Source organism: Patella vulgata, chromosome 5 (assembly GCF_932274485.2).
Source record: "Patella vulgata chromosome 5, xgPatVulg1.2, whole genome shotgun sequence".
NCBI classification, from domain to species: Eukaryota; Metazoa; Mollusca; class Gastropoda; family Patellidae; genus Patella; species Patella vulgata.
The window spans coordinates 12364905-12388884 of NC_065883.2; the positions used below are offsets into that span (position 1 = coordinate 12364905).

General features: G+C 35.6%; 1 protein-coding gene and 1 long non-coding RNA gene across 2 annotated transcripts; one reads left to right on the forward strand and one right to left on the reverse strand.

Moving 5' to 3' along the window:
* Nucleotides 1-413: 413 nt before the first annotated feature.
* Nucleotides 414-2019, reverse strand: LOC126822252 (uncharacterized). The gene is made up of 3 exons (XR_007680743.2): nt 1866-2019; nt 1354-1441; nt 414-589 (listed from the first exon to the last, which is right to left on the reverse strand). It is a non-coding gene; the product is annotated as an uncharacterized LOC126822252 (long non-coding RNA).
* An 862-nt stretch (nt 2020-2881) lies between these two features.
* Nucleotides 2882-22234, forward strand: LOC126821591 (WD repeat-containing protein 81). Its single transcript, XM_050550044.2, has 19 exons — nt 2882-3108; nt 4111-4289; nt 5635-5791; nt 6163-7335; nt 8074-8259; nt 9950-10005; nt 11175-11337; nt 12000-12184; nt 13141-14627; nt 15638-15777; nt 16520-16639; nt 16819-17080; nt 17795-17977; nt 18553-18676; nt 19327-19448; nt 19786-19972; nt 21054-21124; nt 21684-21743; nt 22131-22234. The coding sequence occupies exons 1-19, from the start codon at nt 3022-3024 to the stop codon at nt 22232-22234; spliced, it is 5046 nt and encodes a 1681-aa protein (XP_050406001.2). The 5' UTR covers nt 2882-3021.
* The last annotated feature ends 1746 nt before the right edge of the window (nt 22235-23980 follow it).

Here is a 23980-nt window from a genome sequence, read left to right on the forward strand (position 1 = left end):
GTCCGTCTTCAATGGCCCAGTTGCTGCAGAAAAGTAGGATGTTAAACCCCATTTCATTTCATTTTTATCCATTCACTAGTTACAATGACAAATAATATCACAATAAAACACACAAATATGAATATGTTTTATTGATTTACATAAATATACATGTACAGTCTGTTAAAATGTTGTTAGTTCTCTACAGGTACTTTAGAATATGTTATAGGCCTAGATATTTGCGAACGGGCCTGAACAAAACGATTTATTCTTCTGACAACATTAATGTGATTTTAATTCATCAGAGACATTAAAAGAAAGGGATTACTCATCATACCACCCATGCCACCACCCATGCCACCCCCCATGCCAGTAAGAAATGGTATCATCATTGGGTTAATGTCACCACCGCCGAGTAGAGCCATGGCGCCCATACCGCCCATACCTCCCATACCTCCCATACGGCTCATACCACCCATACCACCCATGCTACCCAAACCTCCTCCCATACCCCCCATACCACCCATGCCGCCCATGCCGCCCATTCCGCCTAGTCCTTGTAAAAGACCTCCAATTCCAGCTCCCGGCAAGAATCCTCCCATTCCTGGCACTGAAAATAAAATTTTCACTGGAGTTAAAGTATGAAACAAACAAATTACCTGGCCCAATACAACACCAAGCCCTACCCCATATATATACATCACTGCGCTCGACCACGGATCCACGTCTTCATTAGCCCAGTCAGAGCAGAACAGAAGGACGTTATAGATTTCTAGAGATGTTTTTTTTCTTTGTCAGTTTGACTATTTTTCGACCCAAGCCTTTCAGCGTTTTCTTGTCTTTTTACATGAACATGCTTGAAAAAAAGAGTTATCTCGGAATGAATAGCGGCACGCCAAAAATTATAAAGGTAATCCATAATTTCATTTTTTATGAGAACATGAAATTGTATCGGACGTCTTGTGTTCTACTGTCCAGAAAAAAAGCAATTGGTTTTTTTTTTTTCAGTTAAATGCAGTAGACCAAAGTTGCCAGCTCCACGAGTGTCACTCCGTTAGAGAGAGAGAGAGAGAGAGAGAGAGAGAGAGAGAGAGAGTTTAACGTCCACTCGACACAAACTAGGTCATTTCGGGACTAACATTTCAATAATTTGCTTGCGCGTAGGGGTCTTCAGCAGTGGGAGGAAACCGGAGGACCCGGAGAAAACCGACGAGTTTGGACAGGCGACCCTACTCCTTGTCACGTACAGCCGGGGATTCGAAACCACGCCAGTTGACTCAATGACAGGCTTTATGATACAGCGCGCACGTGCTAACCCACTCCGTTAGGGTTTTACTCATAAAATATAAGTCCTAAGAAGACGCATATACTTACTTTGCTGAGCTTGAGCAGTGGCAAGAACAATGGCTGCAAAAACAGCTACGATAAATCCGTTCATCTTGAATGTTTTGTTGGTATGATCCTAACAGAAAAAGAAAACGTCATGAATATTTAACAAAACATGCGAAAAAGCCAGAGAGCGTATTTCCGAATGGGTATACATATTTGGCTTTTGATAAGAGAGCTAAATCAAATTTGGTGGCAACAACATGCAACTGAAACCCCTAGATATACATGCAGCATACTGTTTATATGAATGTATTGTCTAGTCTATGTACTATGTATTATTAAATGTATATGACTATGTCTAAGTGTATATGTATGCATGCTGTCCATAATGGACGTTTTGATGCAATAAACATCTTATCTTATCATATCTTTGCCCATGATTATGTTGTCCAGTTATTATTGATAATAATAATAATATGAGCTTTGAGAAAAAATATGAACAATTCAGTCGTGGAATGAAACTTATAATCTATAATCGAATATACCAAAATACTTACTAGGATGTACTGCTTAAATTTTTCAACCGAAAATATTAAATATTTTACTGTGTTTACTGGTTCTAGAAGCAAGAGATCTGTGCCTGTAACAAGAAAACTAACCATATTATATAGAGATGGAGGATTCTTTTTTTTTCTAAAACTTTCTTGTTTAGATTGACACATATCATCGGATAATTAATGAATTGTTATTCACAATGTCATAACAGATGTATGAAGAAAGTTAGTGATGGCAAAAAAAAAGCATCCCAAACAAACCCCATCATAAACCATTTGATACTATTTCTAGGTTAATCGTACACATTTGTTTGTTTTCCTTTTTTATGAGTAAATGGTAGCCTGCTTTGACAACTGGCGGTCAAAAGTTTGCGATATTATGCAGTTAAAATGATATTATTAGATCAATCTAAGTTAGGCTACTCAAAGTCAAAAACGGACAATCAGATGGGTGAGAGGGTGAGAGTTGTACATAAAAACAAAAATATAGAAAAAAAAGAGAGAGAGAAAAAAAAAATCAGGAGAAATTGGAATATCATGAATATGATTCCTATAGAGCAATATACAAGGAATGATACTAGAACAAATTTCTACGTCAATTTGTTGGATATCTATGTATTTACTATTTACACCATATATTTGTCAAGAAGTAGGTTCGACGTTGGAATTCGGTCGACGGGCAGACCTCTTGGGGTTTACTCCGGGTCCGATTTCCTTCCACAGCAAGCGAATTATTGAAATAAATTTAAACTGTATGTTCATCTCGAAATGACCTAATTTGTGTCGAGTGGTAGACGTTGCCCTAGCCCAAGCCCCTCTCCCCTTCTCTCGCTCGTTCCCCCACTCTTTGGTATTAAAGATTATACGTCTCAATCGTTTCATTTGAAAAAAAAAAAAAAGATAGAAAATAAAACTTTATTTATTTATTTTCTTTTTTGGTTACAATGGACAACAATTTCTAGCTTCGAGTTACCTCCCCTGTTCTCAACTCTTCAATTAGAACATGATAAATTATTTTTTCATAAATAAACACCCCCTTTTGTTTAGTTCTCAACATTATTCTGAGAGTTTTAAAGCGGAATACACCTTGATTGTGGTAGAAAGGATGTGAAAAGGAACATTTCTTCAGTTCCTGGATGTCAAGAAGTGTGCGAAGGCAATGGAATCCGTGTCAGCGATCTCTGATCGACTGTCCATTCCAAAACATCACTGTCGCTGTTTGTCAAAAACAAGAATCGTCTGCATTGTAAGTCAATTGACAAGGCCTATGTTTCTTTTTGATTGTGGTACCCATAGCTGATGTACATGGTTTAATTATTTCCATGCAATATAGGCCTATGCATAAATAAAACAATTTTGTTGAAATCTATACAATTACAGCTAGACTGCACAAGGAAATGTAATTCAGTAATGGTCTGTATCAACGTACCACCATCCCTGTCATTCATCATGTGACTATAGTATTTTCCTTTAGGCCAAGAATATTTAGACAGCCACAATAATATGACATGTATTGTTTTCCCCTTTTTGCTATAATAACTTGTAGGCTATAGGCAACATTGGGTGGAACTTCCGTTGGAAGCTTAAAATGTGATAGAATCATGGCCTGAAGGATTACATGTAGTCACTAGTTAAAATGAATGAAATGAAATGGTGTTTTATTGTCCTACTTTTCTGCACTGACTGGGCTAATGAAAATAGTCATAGATGTAAAGTTCATGATGGAATTAACTACGTTTAAGCTTACACTTTACGTGTACATGATGAACATCTAAATTTAAGATAAGATAAAAATCCTCATCGTTATTTATAGAATCGTAAAATTAGCTGTAACTACTATGTAAACTGCCATTCTACTGTACGTAGTAGGCAAAACCTAGGCTGTTGTGCCATGTTTTTCTGATTACTGCATTACAGTCTATAATGCCCTGACAGAAGGCACACATCACAGATTTTGTCGGACACAAATTATCACACAATGTTTTTATTATGATTATTGATACCGGTATATAGAATACAAAGTCTGTGATGACATGTGCCTCAGAACCACCCTTTTATTATTGTATTCCGTACAAAATCTGTGACAGGTGCTGTATGTCCAGCAGTCTTTTATGTATAAACTTATAAAATCTGCGATAAAATTTCTGTTTTAAAAATTTATTACCCTTGAGTAGACCCCCCCCCCCCCCCTCCAACCCAAACCCAGTTTCCCCCAATGTATATCTGCATTTATTATCTTCCATTTTAGGTAACCAATGATTGGTATAAATGTTTAAGACAAGGGAAAGTAGGAACCATTCCTGCTACTGATATCTTTAACCCAACAGAAGCTGAGAGACTTTTAGCAGCATCATCAATATCTCTTCCGGAATCATGGTTACGCATAGCAATAAAAGTTGTAAAGAAACAAGAAGAACTAGTTGAAAGGTAAATAATTAAATGAACAGGACTCGTTCAAATATTGCAATGACTATTGACTTGTTGAATTTGGTTTAACAAGTTTGACTCGGTTTAGAAGAACAACCAATGTGCTTTCCGTCGAACTTTATCAAGCCATGGCTGATTGCAGTCTGGGGGATTGGGTAGACGAATGGTTGCATCATAATGTCTGTCATTGAGTCACGTGGCGTGGATTCGATTCCCCACTTGTAGGTGACAAGGAGTAGGGGCATCTGTCCAACCTTGTTAGTTTTCTCCGGGTTCTCTGGTTTCCTTTCACTTCTACAGACCCCTATGCGCAAGCGAATTATTGAATTCTCTTGTACGTGACAAGGAGTAAAGTCGCCTGTCCAACTTCATGGGTTTTCTCCGGGTTCTCCAGTTTCCTCCCACTGCTACAGACCCCTATGCGTAAGCAAATTATTGAAATAAAATTGAACCATGTGTTAGTCCCGAAATGACCTAGTTTGTGTCAAGTGGCCATCAAACCACATTTCTCTCTCTCTCTCTCTTGCTAGCGAATTATTGAAAAAAAATTGAATTATTTATATGCTAGTCCGAAAATGACCTAGTTTATGTCGAGTGGACGTCAAACCTCATCTCTGTCTCTCTCGCTAGCGAATTATTGAAATAGAAATGAACTATATGCTAGTTTGTGTCCAGTGGATGTTAAACTGCATTTCTTTGTATCTCTGATTACGGTCACAAATGAACTGGTCACAAGAAAGCAAAGTTCACCCCAGTAACCTTAACTGAATATTAGTTTCCAAATTAATGAAGTCTTGTGTTGACAAGATGTTAAACCTTATTTGATTATAGACTTATCAAATTAGATATTTATAAGACTGGCTGTAAAGATCTGATGAATGTTGCAGAATTTTTATAGAGTGAATTATAATATGGAACAGGATGATAGTCTCTTTATATTATGTTTTGATACGCTTCAGATATGAAATAACCATGTGACTTTCTTCACATGATTTCCATGTGACATTATTTTATGGAGGGCATTTATAACACATATATACACTGGTTCATACTGATTGCTTTGAAATGTGTTAGTGTAATGTCTGTCCGTCCATCCGTTGTTCACAACAAATCTAAAAAAAGACACGTTATATGTCATATGACCTCTTTTTTTTACTTTATTTTCAACCTCGTAGGTTTTCTCCGGGTCCTTCGGTTTCTCCGGTTTCCTCCCACTGCTAAAGACCCCTATGCGCAAGCGAATTATTAAATTAAAATAAAACCATATGTTAGTCCCGAAATGACCTAGTTTGTGTCGAGTGGGCGTTAAACCCCATTTCTCTCTCTTTATTTACTTTATTTTCAGATTACGGATTGATAATCTTCACAATGGTAACATCGCCAGTAATATCTTTGAACATCTGGTTTATGTGGCACATGAAAATTTTAATACAAAATGGAAGACAGCTCATCATTTGTATCTGGGATCAAATAACTCAAAACATAAAAAAGAATTACAAAGAGTAAGTTGAGATATGATTCGTCTTGTGAAATCTAGTTTCAGACAGGGCTATCGTTTTAGTCATCTTCATCTTTGCATGTTATTGACTGACAGGAGAACTTAATTGTCAGTCAATTTCAAAGAATTTCAAAGGATTGGAGACGGTCTTGCACATTTTAGCCTATTTGACGTCTTATGTGGATTAAGGGTTAGGACCTGTAGAATTCATCAAAGTCTCAAGATGTAATCAAGGCTAGCACTAATCCCTACCCTAACCCTAACCCACAATCCACATATGACGTCAGATGTGCAGGACCATCTCCTATCTAGCGTTCTCCATTGTATGTTGATAGATTCAAACTTATAATTTTATGACTTTTATTTCTTTTGTAGTTCAGTGCTTCAATTTACCAATATGTTGATAAATTCAAACCAGATATTTACATCAATCTGGACTCTACAGGAACAATATTACCGCTATCGTCAAAGAGGCAAAGTACCCCACATCCAAATTTAGTACCCCTCTCAGTTTTAATAGAGACAGCCTCCCATTTCTTTTTTGTGCAGCCCTATGTTTCTTACACCTTACATAATATCGTGTTCTTTAGTCCTAGTGTGTTGTCATCCTCGACAGCCAATTCACTTTTTATTGTGTATCAGTTGCTTCATGCTATGCATTGTTTACATCAACATGGTATCTCGGCAAAAGGTATCAAATTAAGCAATATTTTAATCAATCAAAATTTATGGATTTCATTAACCACACCGCAAATTAAAACATGGATGATCAAAGCCCGAGAAGAATCAAAAGAATTGTTAGTAGTGTCAAAAAATTGTGATGTTCTTGAAGGGGAAAGATCCCCGGAACGTCGTTTCAGGGCATCATCGGAAAGAGAAGAACTTGTAAGCCAGGCCCGTGAGGTTTTGAAATCCTGTACGTACAAGCAATATACGATCAAAGATCTTCCTTCTATTGTTGACCGCTGGGTCTGTAAAAAATTAACGAACTTTGAATACCTTATGATTTTAAATCACTTAGCAGGACGAGTCATGAACGATCCAAATAATCATCCAGTTTTACCGTGGGTAAAGGATTTTACGACACCAGAGTTTGGACACAGAGATTTAACGATGTCTAAATATAGAATAAACAAGGGAGACTATCAGCTTGATTTTACGTATAATTCTATGATAGGAATGGATGATAACGGAGAACATATACCACACCATGTTTCCGACGTTTTGTCCGATATTACATATTACGTTTACAAAGCAAGACGGACGGAAAAAAGTATTTTGTGTACGCACGTTCGGACTAACTGGGTTCCACATGAGTATCCTAGCAGTATGCAAAGAATGCAGGAATGGACTCCAGACGAATGCATCCCTGAATTTTACACAGATCCAACAATTTTTGTTTCTATACATGAAGATCTGCCTGATCTTGAAATTCCACAGTGGTGCAGCTCAGCTTATGACTTTATTTTAAAACATATGGCAGCTTTAGAGAGTGATATTGTTTCGGAGATGTTACATCATTGGATTGATCTTACATTTGGATACAAGGTAAACAAATCAATATTTTGGATTATGAATATATGAATATTTCACTTAAAAATTTTGCCAGTAAGACAATTTTTATACGCCCACATATATTGTTGTTGGCCCCGTCTGTCTATATGTTCGTGTATCTGTTCACATTTTGACGAAACTTGAAATATAGGTTTATCTGCCAAAGATCTTGGTTTCTTTTCGATATTTGCGCATATAACTTCCTGGATTACGACCCCTGATTGCATGAAAAGTCAGGTTTTTGTTTCAGCTTGCTATCTATCCATCTCTTGCAAAATGTGGGCGTATCTTGCCTGGCAACCGCTGGTTTATGTATTTTGTTTCCATGACTATGATGAATTTTACACATAAGACCTTTAAATTTAAGTGTATTCATTCATTGTGTTTTATGTTAATTCTTTGAAATTCTGATTTGACTGAAACGGAAGTTCTACCGAAATGGGGATCCTCCGACCCTGGTGAAGTTTATTGTTACATTTTCAAAGAAAATTGAATCAAATAATCTTGTAAATCAAAGCCATGTTCGAGGGCAAGGGGGGGGGGGCATTAAAATATAGCTAGAAAAACTTTGAAGGGGTTCGTGGTTCAGCTCTATAACCCTCTGAACAAAAATTTACCAAGAACTGTCTTTGTGAATTTTTGCATATTCTTTGTATAACATTAACCTGGGGAGTAATTTTGTATCTGTTCATGCGGAAAAAATTAATATGTATATTTTGTTATCCATTAAAGTTAACAGGTGCTGCAGCGGTTAAATCTAAGAATGTGTATCTCCAGTTAGTTGATAATCACAAGTCTATTAGCAATCACGGTGTCGTACAGCTGTTTACCGAGCCACATCCACATAAACTTTCAACATCACAGATCTATAGTTCTTTACATCCACCCAAAATACCCAGAGAAGTTCTACCAGCTCAGGTGAGATTCTTCATCTTTGATACGTACACTTTAGAATATAAGGTCTGTCATTGGGTCAAGTGAAGTGAAATGGGGTTTAACGTCCAACTGTTCTGCTCCGAACTGGGCTAATGAAGACAGGCATATGCCATACAGTGTGCTATGAGGGAAATTTTGCCCGGACAGCGGCACTATGGCCTACTGTTATATCGAATTCCAACTGTCATGGGATCTTTTATGTGCACGCCAATGTGTACACGGGACCTTGGTTTTTCGTCCCTTCCGAACGACTAGACAGCTGTCCTTGTCAGGCTCCCCATCTTGCATCACTGACAAGGGGGAACCATGCCGGAAAATCTGGATGAACTTTCTTGACCAATGCAGGGATCGAACACCCGACCTCCAGGGTAGCAAACCATGGTCTTATCCACTTAGCCACCATGATCCCCCATTGAGTCAAGTGGCATGGTTTCGATTTTAAGCTTGTATATGACAAGGAGTAGGGTCAGCTGTCCAACTTTGTGGATTTTTTCTCCAGAGAGAGAGAGAGAGAGAGAGAGAAGGGGTTTATGTCCACTCGACACAAACTAGGTCATTTCGGGACTAACATATGGTTTAATTTTATTTCAATAATTCGCTTGCGCGTAGGGGTCTTTAGCAGTGGGAGGAAACCGGAGGACCCGGAGAAAACCCACGAGGTTGGACAGGCGACCCTACTCCTTGCCACGTACAACCGGGGATTCGAAACCACGCCAGTTGACTCAATGACAGACTTTATGATACAGCTCGCGCACGCTAACCATTCAGCCATCCAACCCCCCCTTTTTTCTCCAGGTCCTCTGGTTTCCTCCCACTGCTAAAGACCCCTATGTGCAAGCGAATTACAATGTATATAAAAAAAATTGACCTATATGTTAGTCCCAAAATTACCTAGTTTGGTTGAGTGGACTTTTAACCCTCTAAACCGAAAAAAAAAATGAAAACAGTTTCAGAAAGTTCTACAATCTCAGGTGCGATTTTGAATTTCAACTTAAACTTAAAAATTTGAAAACAATTTCACAAAGTTAGATTTTGACTGAATTTAAAAAATGAAAATAATGTCAAGCTCAGTTGCGATTTTGACTTTTATGTTGAATTCAAAAAATGAAAATAGTATCAAAAAGATTTGTTCCAATGTTAACCCTCTTTTCTGGATAATTGAGACTATTTTTTTTTATCGTACCGACTTTAGTAATGATAATCGAGACTAGGCCTAAAATTCAATCGCTGAATTCTCGGTTCAAAGTGGATCAATTTGACTGAAATTTTCAGCAAATTTCCTTTACATTATCTAGTTTTTAACTATTATAGTGAAAACTGCCATCTCTTTAATTATCTAATCTCCCATAATGTATCTTTAAGAATAAAATTTAGTTTTTTACTTTCCTAATTGACAATCTAAATTGTCGCACTGATGAAAAAAAAGTGACATGCCATCAAAAATGAACATAAATTCTTAGAATAAACTGTATGCTTATGATGGAGTATAAGTAGGATATAAATTCTATAGGTCAAAGGTCACAAAGAAATTGAGGTCAAGTAGTGGACACAGATTAATTTTTTATTTCCTGGTGGTTATAAAATATTATTTGTCAATACAGTGTCTCTCTTGATGAATGGGTGCAGAGATAAAAAAAAAATAATTATATTATTATTTTTATTTTTATGATAGATGATGATGTTTAGTTCAAGTTCAAGTGGTCCAGAGACAGTTGTACATGAATTGAGGTATTTTGAGATTTATTTATATGTTCCAAATTCTGACATACTTCTATCTTGAAAAAATAATTTTAAAGGGGCATTGTTACTTTTATCAAAACATTGAATAAATCTCATATATAAAACTCTGTTTATATTTTACACTAAATTTGGCACCAAAAGTCCTGAAAATGATTAGGGGGGGTACCAGGCCAAATCATTCCTGAATTTGTTTCCTGAGATGAGATTACTTTTGGTGCACTTTATAATAAGTTAAACAATGCCTAATTTTATGCAGATATTGGTTAAATATGGACTCAATATGGGGTTAGATATGTCCTATCCACCTGGCAAGAAATTGATTCGTTAATTAATTGCATTGTACTTGCCAATTGTGATAAAGTTTTCAGAATCGATTACTCAATTTAAATCAAGACTTAAAAATATGTTCCCGCATACAAACTGGGTGATTTCTTTATATCCTTCTCAAAACACTGTTTTCCCGAGGGAATAACCTTACTATAAAGAAATCTATTAAAAAAAGTCATGTTTGTGTCAGATGACATAGCTGACGCACTACCTAGCAACAGGTGTGAAGCCGGAGGAGAATTTATTGCATACACAAGGCGATGTTGTCTTTAATCACTATCCATAAATCATAAATATCAAATCCTTATCCATGGTTTTTATCTCAGAAAGTGTTGTACATTGTACGTTTAACTCTTCATCAAGTTTATCAACATATACATCAAACTCGAAATAAAATTAAACCATATGTTAGTCCCAAAATGACCTAGTTTGTGTCGAGTGGACGTTAAACCCCATGTCTCTCTCTATACATCAAGCTAACAATCTTCGCATGCTGCCTTTGCGTGAAGCGAGCAGACATTCCTGGTTGTCGGGCTGCCGATTAGGGAAACCCTTACATTTTTGTCCTGTATGCGTTCCATGGGTGTTTTTAAGGGAATCCAGTATTTTTCTAGTAAGATTGGATATTTCTACTTTCCGTATATACCAAAATTTGCCATACTTTTATTGGAAATAACCCCCGATAAATAATTTTTTGGGAAAGTATTTTATTAAGACACATATTATGTGTTATTGACAGTAGCCATTGACCTATTACTGTTATTAGAGCATACACCTTGGAAGGATTAAGCCCTCTATAAATTCACATTATTATTATTATTATGTTATAGTTCCATGGAGATTGTTGATTTAGTTGACAAGACACGGCCAGAATCAGCAGTAATACATCTACCTAAAAACTATAATATACTACAACCTCTCGATGATTATGAAAGTCAGTTTAACTTTTCTAGTAAATCATTACTTCATTTGCCTGCTACACAAGATCAAAAGGTAAGAAATGGGGGTTAACGTCCTACTGTTCTGCTGAGACTGGGCTAATATAGTAATAAAGCCATGCATGTGCCATATGGTGTGCTACGAGGGAAATTTTGCCTGGACAGCGACACTACAGTCTACTCTTATTTCAAATTCCCAATGTCAAGGGTTCTTTTACGTGCATGCCAACTAGATACTGTTCCTTGCAGCCCTCTGTCCACCACAAGGAGAATGCACGCGGAAAATCAGCCAACAGTGAGTTTGAAACTCGGGACAGTCTGTTTAGCTAGCCAGTGCCTTACTTGCAGAGCCATCGCTCCTCCATGAAATAGAATGTGATTTAATGTTATGTGAACACAGTACCATGCCCATTTGCATAAACTCTATTTGCCGATGCAACTCTTATTGCCTGAATGCTAAAACTGTCTGTTTGTAATATCAGTCTAATGTCATCTTTGTAGTTACAGTTGAGTTGATTACTAAAATCATTGAGTTAAGAATTAAAATTAGTATGTAGAAGAACAGTAGTTTCGGGCTCTGTAGGTACAAAAGGGTTAATGAAATGAAATGGGGTTTAACATCCTACTGTTCTGCGCCAACAAAGCTAATGAAGACAGTCAAAAGGGATTACTAGTTAAAATGGCCATTCAGCTTCTAAATATACTCTTTGTTTGTAGAGTAAAAGTTACCTGGACGATGAAGTGCGAGATATTTTAACAGAAGATTTGGCCGTATTCATCTGTAACATGTGTGAAATTTTCCTCTCCCCGAAAGTTCGAGCTCTGGGACCAAATTTATCAAACATAGAAAGATACAAATTAATCCGATCTATATGTTCATCTGATTGTGAAGAACTCCCAAGGTATGTCAGATTGTTTATAGATCCTTCTTCTATTAGTGTTTTAACGTTTGCTTCCACTGATGGTGGTATCGCAGACAAGTTGTCTAATTTTATTATGCTTAGCACATGCAAAGGGATCTCTCCTGGGGGACCCGGAGCAAACCCATGAGGTTGAGAAGTTGTCTTATTTTATTATGCTTTGCACATGTGTAGGGGTCTTGTTCGGTGGAGGAAACCGGGTACCCGGAGCAAACCCATGAGGTTGAGAAGGTGTTCATTTCTCCAAGCCACATACGCTCACATCAGTGATCAAAACCACGACCGCAAGCCAGAGGTGACTGGCCAGTTAGGCCATCCTAAACCCCTTATATAGATCCTTGTTGTTAAGATAATAACTATAGGTAAATTCCTAGTTTTTATATGAGAAAGTTCACAAAGTTAGATCGAAGACCTTACTCCCTGTCATGTACTAGCGTGGGATCAAAACCATACCACTTGACCCAATGACAAATCACACTTGTTAAACCATTTGCCCCCCCCCCCCCCGCAATATATATACCACATCATATACACTAAATTAGAGACTGATCATAATCATCTATATATATTACGGGGGTATTGGATTGCCGAATGGTTAGCATGTGCGCACTGTATCATACGGTCTGTCATTGAGTCAGTTGGCGGGCTTTTGATTCCCCGGTTGTGGTTGTACGTGACAAGGAGTAGGGTCCCCTGTCCAACCTCGTGGGTTTTCTCCAGGTCTCTCCCTCTGATAAAGACCCCTATGCGCAAGCGAATTATTTAAATAAAATTGAACCGTGTGTTATTCCCGAATTGACCTAGTTTGTGTCGAGTGGACGTTAAACCCCATATCTCTTTCCCTATATATATTACGATAGGATTGTAATCACTAAACCGTCAGTCAACTGTTATTATTATAGATTAATATATTTTGATTTTTGATTTTTATTTTTTAGACCACTTAGGAAAGCTACAGGTTTTCTATTTAAAAACTTAATAATTGATGAAAGCTCTGAAGATAAAAAGTTATTTCGATATCTGTCCGATAATGAAGAGGGAATCCCCCTACCATCCCCTAGTTATTTACTGCAGCCCTATTCTCATATACTACCCTTCCCAGAATACTTTGATAAACTTTACACCTGCTTGACAGAAATCAAACAAAAAGACGCAGAAATTGAAAAACTACGCTGGAGTAAGATGACACCTGCTGAAAAAAATTCTATGACGAAATGTTTACAACGAGAAAAGATTCCGCTCTTAGAACAATTCCTTACAAAATATCACAATAAACTGGGTCAAGAGGGGTTAGATATTCTATCACCATATATAGAAGAACTATTTGAAAATGAAATAACGACAGTCCAAGCGGCATGGTGTTTCCTTAATACCATGAGTAGGGAATTAGGAAAAGTTGAAACAGCGAAGAGACTGTTGCCGCATCTTATTAAGTTGTTCAGTGGGGAAAATTCTACAGCGAAACATGTTAAACTATATCATAGACAATTCCTCATGCAGCTCATCGTCCGTTTAGGATTAAAAACATTTATTTTGAATTTCTCGACTCTTTTAGTCGAAGCTGTGTCCGGTTTTAAAGATTTTTATGTACCCAGTAAATTTTACAATGAAGAACTTTTAGAGGAGATGGATCAAGAAGAGCTGACAAACACAAGTCCGAATTGGGATCCTAATATGGCAATGAATCGATCTCCCAATGAACTGAATATCGAGCAACCAAATGAGTTCTCTTTTCAAACCAGTTACAGTTGGGAAACGGGTAAAGATGAAAGTACACAAGCAGACGTGGACGAGATTGAAGACGATTTCCCAGACAATATGTCGTTGGAAGACGAAGAAGAAGAAGAAAATCGAAACATTCCTCGGTCTGTAGATTCAACAAGTGTGGGTAAAATGTCCATGGGTAGCGAGGACAGCGAGAATCAACAGTCGGTTGATGAAGAGAATTCCGTAGAGGATGATGCGGGCGTGTTTGGAAGTGTGGCCTCAATTCACAGTATATCCCACCTTTTAGAACAATCACGCGATAAGTTGTCGAGTATTGATGAAAGCAATACTGGTTTGTTAAATGAAGATAATCCAAATGTTGAATACAGGGGTTTAGTGTCGGACACGGAAAGCCATGACGAAGAAGATGAAAATCCTAAACAATTTTATTTGACAGCAGAAGGAGGGGATGAAACTCTCACCCCAAAGAGAAAAGAGAGCATGGTACGAAGTGAAACAGAGGATCTTATGATGAACATATCAATATCGAGTCCAACGGATATTTTGAATATTCGCGATGTGGCGACGGAAAGTGTAAAATGGCTATGCCATAAACTTGGACCTGTTCTTACAGCCAAACATTTATCCCGTAATTTAATACGGATGATCTCATTGTGTTATATGGGTGAAGAACAGTTACGACCACTGGAAAAAACAGGTAATATTCCTGCATTTTCTCAATCTGATTAAAATACAGATCTATATTTCATTTCATTTTTTTTTTATACTTTCGATGACCTACACAACATGAAGATCTGACCAAGTGTACTGGAGGGTCGCGTCATGGGTCGTACGAGCGTCTTTTGACCCTATGACGTCAGACATTGATTAATCAATCAGCGTTGACGTTTCTAGTGGTTTACCCACAGTTCCGTGCATCAAACGCCAAGAACTCGCCGTGGGTGACCGTTTCATTGGCTAATCCTTTACTTCAACCAGATCCTAGTGTAGTAAAGACAAGTTAAACGAAATTTTGAACTATAAAAAACAAAAAACCGTAATAAATCTACGTTTTAATCAGATTGGCCTTTTCTGGGGGTTTTCTCCCTTATCTATTCATGTTTGTCTGTAGGTCAGAAGTTTTCAGCTGTAAAAAAAATTTGCTAGTTTGTTTGACTGGTCATAAAAATACTCACTATCAAAATGTGCAACATTTATCTGTTCAGGCTTATTAATGTCCTGTAATTGAAAACTTATACGATCAGATTAGTCTTTTATTTTTAAAACTTTTCTTGAATTTTTAACTAGTCATCATAAATTATAATTTGATTGAGCACATGTAACGGATTGGAAGGACGAAATGAAAAATAAAAATATCGCCACAGCAAAAACGATTTACCACAAGGTAACAGTTATCACCCAAGGAATTGACAGATTTGAAATTTAATCTTCAAAGTTATATTTTTATCGCAGTTGGCTGAAATAGCGATTGATAGCATTCGTACCCATTTACAACTGAACGCGCTGGAATATAGGAATGAAGTGTCTTATTCAGGACAAAAAAACTCGCTGCACAATTCAGGTCTCTGAACCTGCAAAGTCTTGTTGGTATCAATTCTTGTTGAGAACTGTATACACATTTGACACCATTTCTCGATCAATAAGAAACTGGGGAATTTTGAATTTGAGCAGCTATGTGTTAACAGATTCTCTTTTATTTTTTTACAGATAATTATAATTTGAAGTCATCCAAGTTGATAGTTGGTGATACCCACTCTCATAAAATATTAGAATGTTTAGGTTTTGTAGCGGAGTTGTATGGTGAACAAGTTATATTACTTCAATATTTACCATGTATAGTTGATTTAGTAAGTTTATTATATCATCAGTTTATTTTATGCTTTATTATATGCCCACATAGCAAAGAAGCCTATTGAATTTCAGCAATTTTCAATAATTAAGCCTAGAGTTATCGCCCTTGTTCAGTTTATGGAACCTTGTGAACCCTCAAATGATGAAAATTATAATCTGATCTATATGAAATTGTCTTGTAAATGCCCCCAATCATCTACAAAAGATAAATACATGTATGCGACAACCCTTGTCGAACCCGCGCGGACGATTTAGCTGCTGTGGCCGCATGTTTCGTTGCCTGGCAACCTTTTTTTTAATAAGCAGTACTATTACCTACATTTACTTTAGTAGATTATTAAAGGGTTCAATAAGTAAAATTTAACTACAATATTATACCCATCTGAGCCCTTTTTTCTTTCGTTGAAACTAGCTGGACTCATTTTGGGTGTAATGATGTTTCTGATAAGAGAATTACCGATCTGAATCCACATAATAATGCAGTTTTCCCCTTTAGTCTTCAGATTGTACAATATGATATAAAATCATTAGTTGGGTGTAATGCTGTTTCTGATATGCAAATTACCGGTCTGAACCCACATAATAATGCAGTTGTCCCCCTTTAGTCTTCAGATTATACAATTTGATATAAAATGATTAGTCCGTCCATTGCATGTTTGTAAATAGAAATTTTTAGATATTGTATACAAGGATTAATTTAGATTTTGATGATTATATAGATATATTTATTGTTTTCAGGTTTCTGTTTGTCAGAAGCGATTGACACATCGTTCAGAAACTGGTTTATTTGGTGCATTGTTATTGTTACGATATATTATACCATTTCTTTCTAATAAAACTCTCATGGATGTTATTAGTGTAAGTAAAGGTTTAATAATCTAAAGTCTTCGATTAAAACCAAAATATAAAAACTAATTATGTCAAATACATGTACTTTTTTTTTGTTTCTTATTTATCTTCTTGGCTATGTCAGATTTTTGGACTTGTATCGGTTATAGGAAATGATTAAATTAATTTTAAACATTTTCTTTTTATAGGATGTTTTTGTTAAAGATACATTGATACCAATTATTAAACTGGTTACCTCCCCTTCTATATCCTTCCCAGGTGGCAGCCTGATTCGTTCTGTTATTAGTCATAAGATTATAGATGTTTTATATGTTATTGGATTACGATTAGGATTTGAAATGACTCGTACACATCTGAATCAACCTATGCAGTTGTTCTTTGATGCCTTTAATTTTGTCCACGGTAAAAATTCTGCAAATAATTTCAACTTAGAATCTACCTCACCGTCAGGTAAGCTATCTATTAGTTTTTGATGTTCGGTTTCCAGCGGTGTCTTAAAATTGGAACGACTCTTTAATATGAAGAACAAATGATGATAATCTTGAAAATTTGTTTATGAAATGTTATGAGATATGTCCCTTAATACATATTTGAATGTGATACAGAGCAGATGTTACTGTATTAATACGTATTGAAAAAACAGATAAGAAACCATCCTTTGATGTTGGCATATCATTATTTCCAATGTGCCAATCATACATTATTTTTACTTAATGAAATGGTAGATTCCTGTTCAGGATAGTGTATAACGCCCTCGTGCAGTATCAATATATTACTTAAACATACAGGTCTTTATTTAGGCCTGAAATGTTATATAAACTATTAATTAGACATTTATTAACATGCCATCTTATCTGTTCGATTTTCATTGAATTTGAATCTGATCTGCTGTTAACGTCTGTTTATGATTAAACACAAAAATGGATAATCAAGACTTTGTTAATTTTCGTGACAATGACAATCGAGGCTACAGTTATTTTAAAAAAGGTTTTCTCAGCTTAGAGTGAAACAATTTGACTGAAATTTTCAGCAATTTCCCATTACATTATCTAGTTTTTAACTATTATAGTGAGAACTACCAGCTCTTTATCTAATCTCCCATAATGTATCTTTAATGTCTCGCTCTCGATCATTATACCATGCTTACCGGTATTATTATTTTAGTTATCGGAAGTCAGGGTTCTGAAGAAGGGTATTTAACAATCAAGATGGATTCTACAACCAGAGAATATAAGATAGGTACACCTGTATCTGTCAGCAGTATTCATATGGCAGCTCAACGACCTAAACATGAACAATCATCAAAATATCATAGTTTATCATCTATCAACTTGCCAGATGAAAGGGGTATGTCATTGCACGTATATGCTTATTACATATGCTTGTTACCTATGCTTATTACATCTACATGTATAGGCCTATGTGTGAGGGGGTGTTGGATGGCCGAATGGTTAACACGTGCATGCTGTATCATAAGGTCTGTCATTGAGTCAACTGGCAGGGTTTCGATTCCCTGATTGTATGTGACAAGGAATAGGATTGCCTGTCCAACCTCGTGGGTTTTCCCAGTCCTCCGGCTTCCTCCCACTACTAAAGACCCCTACGTGCAAGCGAATTATTGAAATAAAATTGAACCATGTGTTAGTCCTGAAATTACCTAGTTTGTGTCGAGTGGAGGTTAACCCCCATTTCTCTCTCTCTCTCTCTCACTCTCCCTATTTTGATTTTATTTTAGAGGAACTGAATTCTGAAAATTGATAGGAGGCCTGTGTCTATTTGTATGTTTATGGAATTGAATTCGAAGATTTGATTCAGGGCCTGTGAGACTATTTTGATTTTATTTTAGAAGAACTGTATTTTGAGAGTTGATAGTCCTCTATGTATGCTTTATATATGTATAGTCTACTTTGATTTTATTTTAGAGGAACTGAATTCTGAGAATAAAAACTATGACAATAAAGAGGGTGGTCAACAAGAATTAGCCAATGTATTTACACCAGAATTGGCTCTAGCTGCTTACGTTCCTATCTGTGGTGTATTTGGAGGGTAAGTAAATAAATGTCCAGTCACAAGGTCTGCCATTGAGTCAAGTAGCATGGTTTCTATTACTTGCTTGTACATGACAAGGAGTAGGGTCACCTGTCCTACCTCGCAGGTTTTCTCCGGTTTCCTGTCACGGCTAAAGACCCCTACGCGCAAGCAAATTTTATTGAAATAAAATTGAACCATGTGTTACCCCTGAAATGACCTAGTTTTTGTTGAGTGGACGTTAAACCCCATTTCGTTCTCTCTTTTATTGGCGAGTAAATGAATCCCACAATTGTGTGATTTCTAGATGTTAGAATGATACGCCTCCGACTCCTAAAGACATATATGAACAAACAAATTATTGAAATAAAAATTGGACTTATGTTTGTTTCAATATTATAACATGTCAACGTTAATGGTGCAGGACAGAGGGCCTGGCAAAGAACAGCTTCTAGTTGTTTGGATAGGACAAAAAACTATGCTTGCGTGCATGTAAAAGAACCCTTTTGACACTTGTAATTTGAGTAGGCCATAGCACCGCCTTCCAGGCAATATACCCATCTGCATAAGCCCATTCGGTGCAGAAAAATAGGACGTTAAACCCCATTTCATTTCATTTATTCGTTTTTAACATGTCTGTCTTAAATCTGATATGATTTTATTTTCAGGATCCATATGGAATGTAATTTATATTGTGATGATTTAATGAGACAGTTATGTTCTCAACAAGATCAAACAGCTGACCAACATCTACAACAATCAGATGATACTATTATTGATGATGGAATAGGTAAGACTTTTATTTTATTTGGGCGGGGGTTGGATGGCCGAATGGTTAGCATGTGCGCGCTGTATCTTAAGGCCTGTCATTGAGTCAACTGCCATGGTTTCCAATCCCCGGTTGTACGTGACAAGGAGTAGGGTTGCCTATCCATTTTAACATTTAATTATCCTTCACAAAATGTATTCCAATCTGCTAAATATCGCAGGCTAGCAATGGCATCGAGAGTTGATTATGGTCTAATTAATGCCTAATTAATAATTTAGATATCATTCAGGCCTAAAGAAGGACCTGCAAATTGGCAGATTTAGCTCTTGCATAATGTATGTTTAATGTATATTTTTAGATACGTTAACAAGTGTAGAGGATTGTGGGAATGAAGTATTAGGTGGTATAGGACGTAACGTAGCTATGATAGGTAACCGGATTCAGTTAACAGAGAGTGTTGAGACAACTAGTTCAACTATAACAGAGTTAGGTCGTAATTATAGACATTCTGGTATATTGTCTATATATCCTGATGATCTTATGTTGTAAGTTTAATATTTTCATTATTTATTTCTTATGTTTCCATTCTGAAGTGGGTTTGAAATATTCTGAAGTTCTTCTTGGCCAGACCCGTCAACACCTCAGAGCTGCAATGCAGTAGGGTAGTGCAAAAAATGCAGTAGAAACCATGATTTGGCAGTAGATTTCTAAAAGCATGTAAATTTGCACTTCCAAGGGTAATTAACTTAGAAATGATACATTAAACTACAAGTGTCAAGTAGGCTCAACAACACAAAAATTCTATTAAATTTCTAATGGGTAATCTAGATATAAAATAAACATGGCTCACTCTAGGACTTTCTAGTTGACAGTCATGTTGTCTGACCACTTGACCACCTTATCCCCAGAAACTAGGAGTAGTGCTTGCTCTCTTTCATTTTATTCAACAATTAATTCTATTTCGATTTTCATTTTATTTCAATATAGCAATGTTTATATCCATAAAACAAAGAAGTTGTTCTTTCTTAGTTAAATTGAAGAAAATTAAGATGATTTAACTTAGCACTTTACATGGTAGATAAAGCAACAGAAATACATCATATACTACAGAAATATTTCAAGTTTTTTTGTTATAAGGAGCTAAACTTGTAACTCAATATTTTCCATAATACATAAAATTAAAAACACCAATTAGAATTCAATATTGGTCCATTACAATCAATACTGATTTTGTTATCTTGCCGTGAAAGTATGGGATCCTAATATCCGATATTTAAAACACAATGAACATTTTAAAATTAGTACACCAGTCGGTGTACGGTAAGATTTTGTTTGCCATTTGCAATGGACAATAAAAAATGTGTAAATTAGACTAAGCAGATGTAAATGACTGCCGTTCAAATTGGACGGTTTAATTGTTTAATTGATTAGAAATTACAATAAATGTTTTAAAAATTGAATAGGAATCACTTTATATACATTCAAATTACATCAATATGTGCTTTTAGACTTATTTTGTCTGTTTTAAGTTTCCAAAGAATAGAGCCATACACCTTTTAAATATTTAGTCTGTTAATAAATAGAAGTATTTATGTACGTTATATATATGTATGTTATATATTACAGTGATAATTCAGAAACCTATAAGGGAAGACATTTAAGAGGAAATTGGTTGGCCTACTGGGAACATGAATTAGGTTTGTGTTTTTAAGAGAATTTTATACTGAATTTTCTTTATTTCACTTCATAAATATCTAACTACTTTTTTTGTATATGTGTTCATGCCTTTACTAATTCAATTTATATAGAATATTGTAAACATTCCGTGACAAAAGCTATCGCCGGATGTGCTCTAAATTTAGTAAGATAACTTATATAATTTATGTTAATTGCTTCTAGAGTTATTGCTCTTGTTCACATTGTAGAACCTTCTGAACGCTCTTTCAGCTAAAGTTTTCATCTGATCGACTTGAAATTTATGTCCTTTGTTTCAATTGTTGTGAGGATTAAGCTCATTTAAATACAATGATTTCTGATAATTCCACCTGGAGTTATTGCCCCTGATTATGTTAAAGGATCATGTCAATGCTCTGATGATTTTTTCAGTTAAAGACTTTGCTTTTTATTTTAGTAAACATCACAATATAACAACCAATATGGGCTGCTAGGATGACTTTCATGCTGTTCCTCTAAGTTTCAATGCCTGGCAACTTATCATTAGTAATGTAGTAATGTATGTTTTCTATATTTATTTAGGTTTACATGAAAGAGATACGTCCTTCAACTTTAAACAAATTAAACTTCAAACATTTGTTGGTAAGTTGCCATTTTGTAAACTGTTTAAATTCACTTGTTGGTAAGTTCCAGGCTGATTAAATTTAATGTCAATTATTTTTGATGTTGTACTATTGATATGTGACTGGTTTTGGACCAATTCATTGACCAATTAAATAGTCTGTATTCATATACAGTATAAGATAATAATTGATGTATAAGATTATAAGTGTGCTTTATATTTTATTTCATACAGACAGTAGAAGATCATATGTAATTGATGTATTATATTATATTATAGGTCATACAAACAAAGATCTTTATATGTAATTGATGTTTTTATATTTTATACAAACAGTATAAGATCAATGTTATAGGTTATACAAACAGTGTAAGATCTTTATATGTAATGGGTGTTGTATATTGTAGGTCATACAAACAGTATAAGATCATTACATGTAATTGATGTTTTATATTTTATATCATACCAACAGTATAAGATCTTTGTATGTAATGAATGTTTTATATTGTAGGTCATACAAACAGTATAAGATCATTATATGTAATGGATAGTGAGAATTCATTTATTAGTGCAAGTAAAGATAAAACAGTTAAACTCTGGTCTCTAGCTAGTGTTGGAGATGGAAACGGAAAGTAAGTTTTATTTCATTTTATTATTCATGCTCAATTTTTAGAGGAGAGGGAGCGCAGTCATTGAGCAAAAAAAAACACGACAAGAATTGCCCAGTGGTTGATTCCCAGCATTAGCCAAGAAGAACCTTCAAGTTTTTTCAAGTCTGGTTCCATTGACAATTGGAAATAGAAAACAATTAGGTGGAAATACTGCTGTCTGGACAAAATTCTCCCAAACTAACTGGAATTTCACATGTAACCATTAATATGAAAATTACTATGTGTTAGTTTCAAAATGTCCAGAGTATTGACAGACAATAACTAGCCAATTATTGAAATGAAATATTCTGTGTTTAGTCTAAAATAGCCCCCTCTAGTGTTGGGTGGGCTTAAGAACCTGATAATTTATGGTTTTGCATAATGTTTTATAGAGATTTTAAAAAAAAAACTTTCCTAGGAATCGGATTGATTTAAGCATCTTTAGCTTCTTTTCTATTTACAAATTAATTATTTTTAGATATCTACATTAGGAGATTACAATGATATTTTATATTTCAGATGTTCGTGTGTATATAATTATCAACAACATAAAAAATCTGTGTTTTCAGTGGCTTATGTTGAAACAGCTCGACTTGTTGCCTCTTGTGATAGTTCTGTTCATGTAAGTACTTCATTCTTAATTTGTGTGTGTGTGTAGGGGAGGTGGGGCTAGTGTAATTTATTCTATGTGTAATATGTATTTCTTTACTTTATATATCGCACTCAATTCTTTTAGACTGTGTATGGCTTAATGGTCGAGAGCTAGACATTAAGTAATATATCAATAACGTCATAATGTCTTGCTTGAGACATTGAAATGACTTAAATATACATCTTGCACGTTGCATTTCAATGCAATTGTCATGCGAGTTAGAAATTTCATCTAGTATAAAAAATAATACCGGGGTATATGAATGGCCGATGCAATTACTATTGTTTGAAATAATGGTACATCAACATCAAAGATCTATATTTTAAATCTTGATAACCAGAAGAATGAGTTCTTGCATGATATTTTAAAAACCAAATAAAAGAAATGTAATGAAATGGGGTTTAACGACCTACTTTTCTGCACCATCCAGGTCGATGAATACAGCCTTACACAATGCATTGTGGTATGAGGGAAATGTTGCTGTGACATTGGCTCTATGGCCTACTCTTATTTTCATTTCTAACTGTCAAGGGATCTTTATCATGATGCTAATGGTATAAACAGGATCTTGGTTTATGTTACGAACCGAACGACTAGACCTTTTTCTTACCAGGCCCTTTTCTGCACCCTTGACAAAAAAAAAACAGACTGAAAAATCCAGAGGAACTTTTCCGACCAACAACGGAACCTAATCCCAGACCTCCTGGTTAGTCAACCAGCTCTCCGAAACATTTTCAGTCAGCACTGTAATCGGTTCCAGCCCCAGAAGAAAGAGTTCTTGGGTCACATGTATATATATATTTAATCATATATTTGATTGCTATTACTTTCTATATTTAGATCTGGGATCCATTTACTGGTGTATCAGTGAGACAATTAGAATCATCTAAATATGTTGTAGCTTTAGCACCAGTACCTTCACCTAGTACATTACTTGTTACAGCGAATACAGAGG

What these genes read in the sequence shown, in the direction of transcription:
- LOC126821591 (XM_050550044.2), top strand. Translation starts at nt 3,022, where the DNA reads ATGGAATCCGTGTCAGCGATCTCTGATCGACTGTCCATTCCAAAACAT. An exon ending in ATCTTACATTTGGATACAAG is followed by an intron (nt 7,336 to 8,073) that starts GTAAACAAATCA and finishes TATCCATTAAAG; the next exon opens with TTAACAGGTGCTGCAGCGGT. An exon ending in ACAGTTGTACATGAATTGAG is followed by an intron (nt 10,006 to 11,174) that starts GTATTTTGAGAT and finishes ATTATGTTATAG; the next exon opens with TTCCATGGAGATTGTTGATT.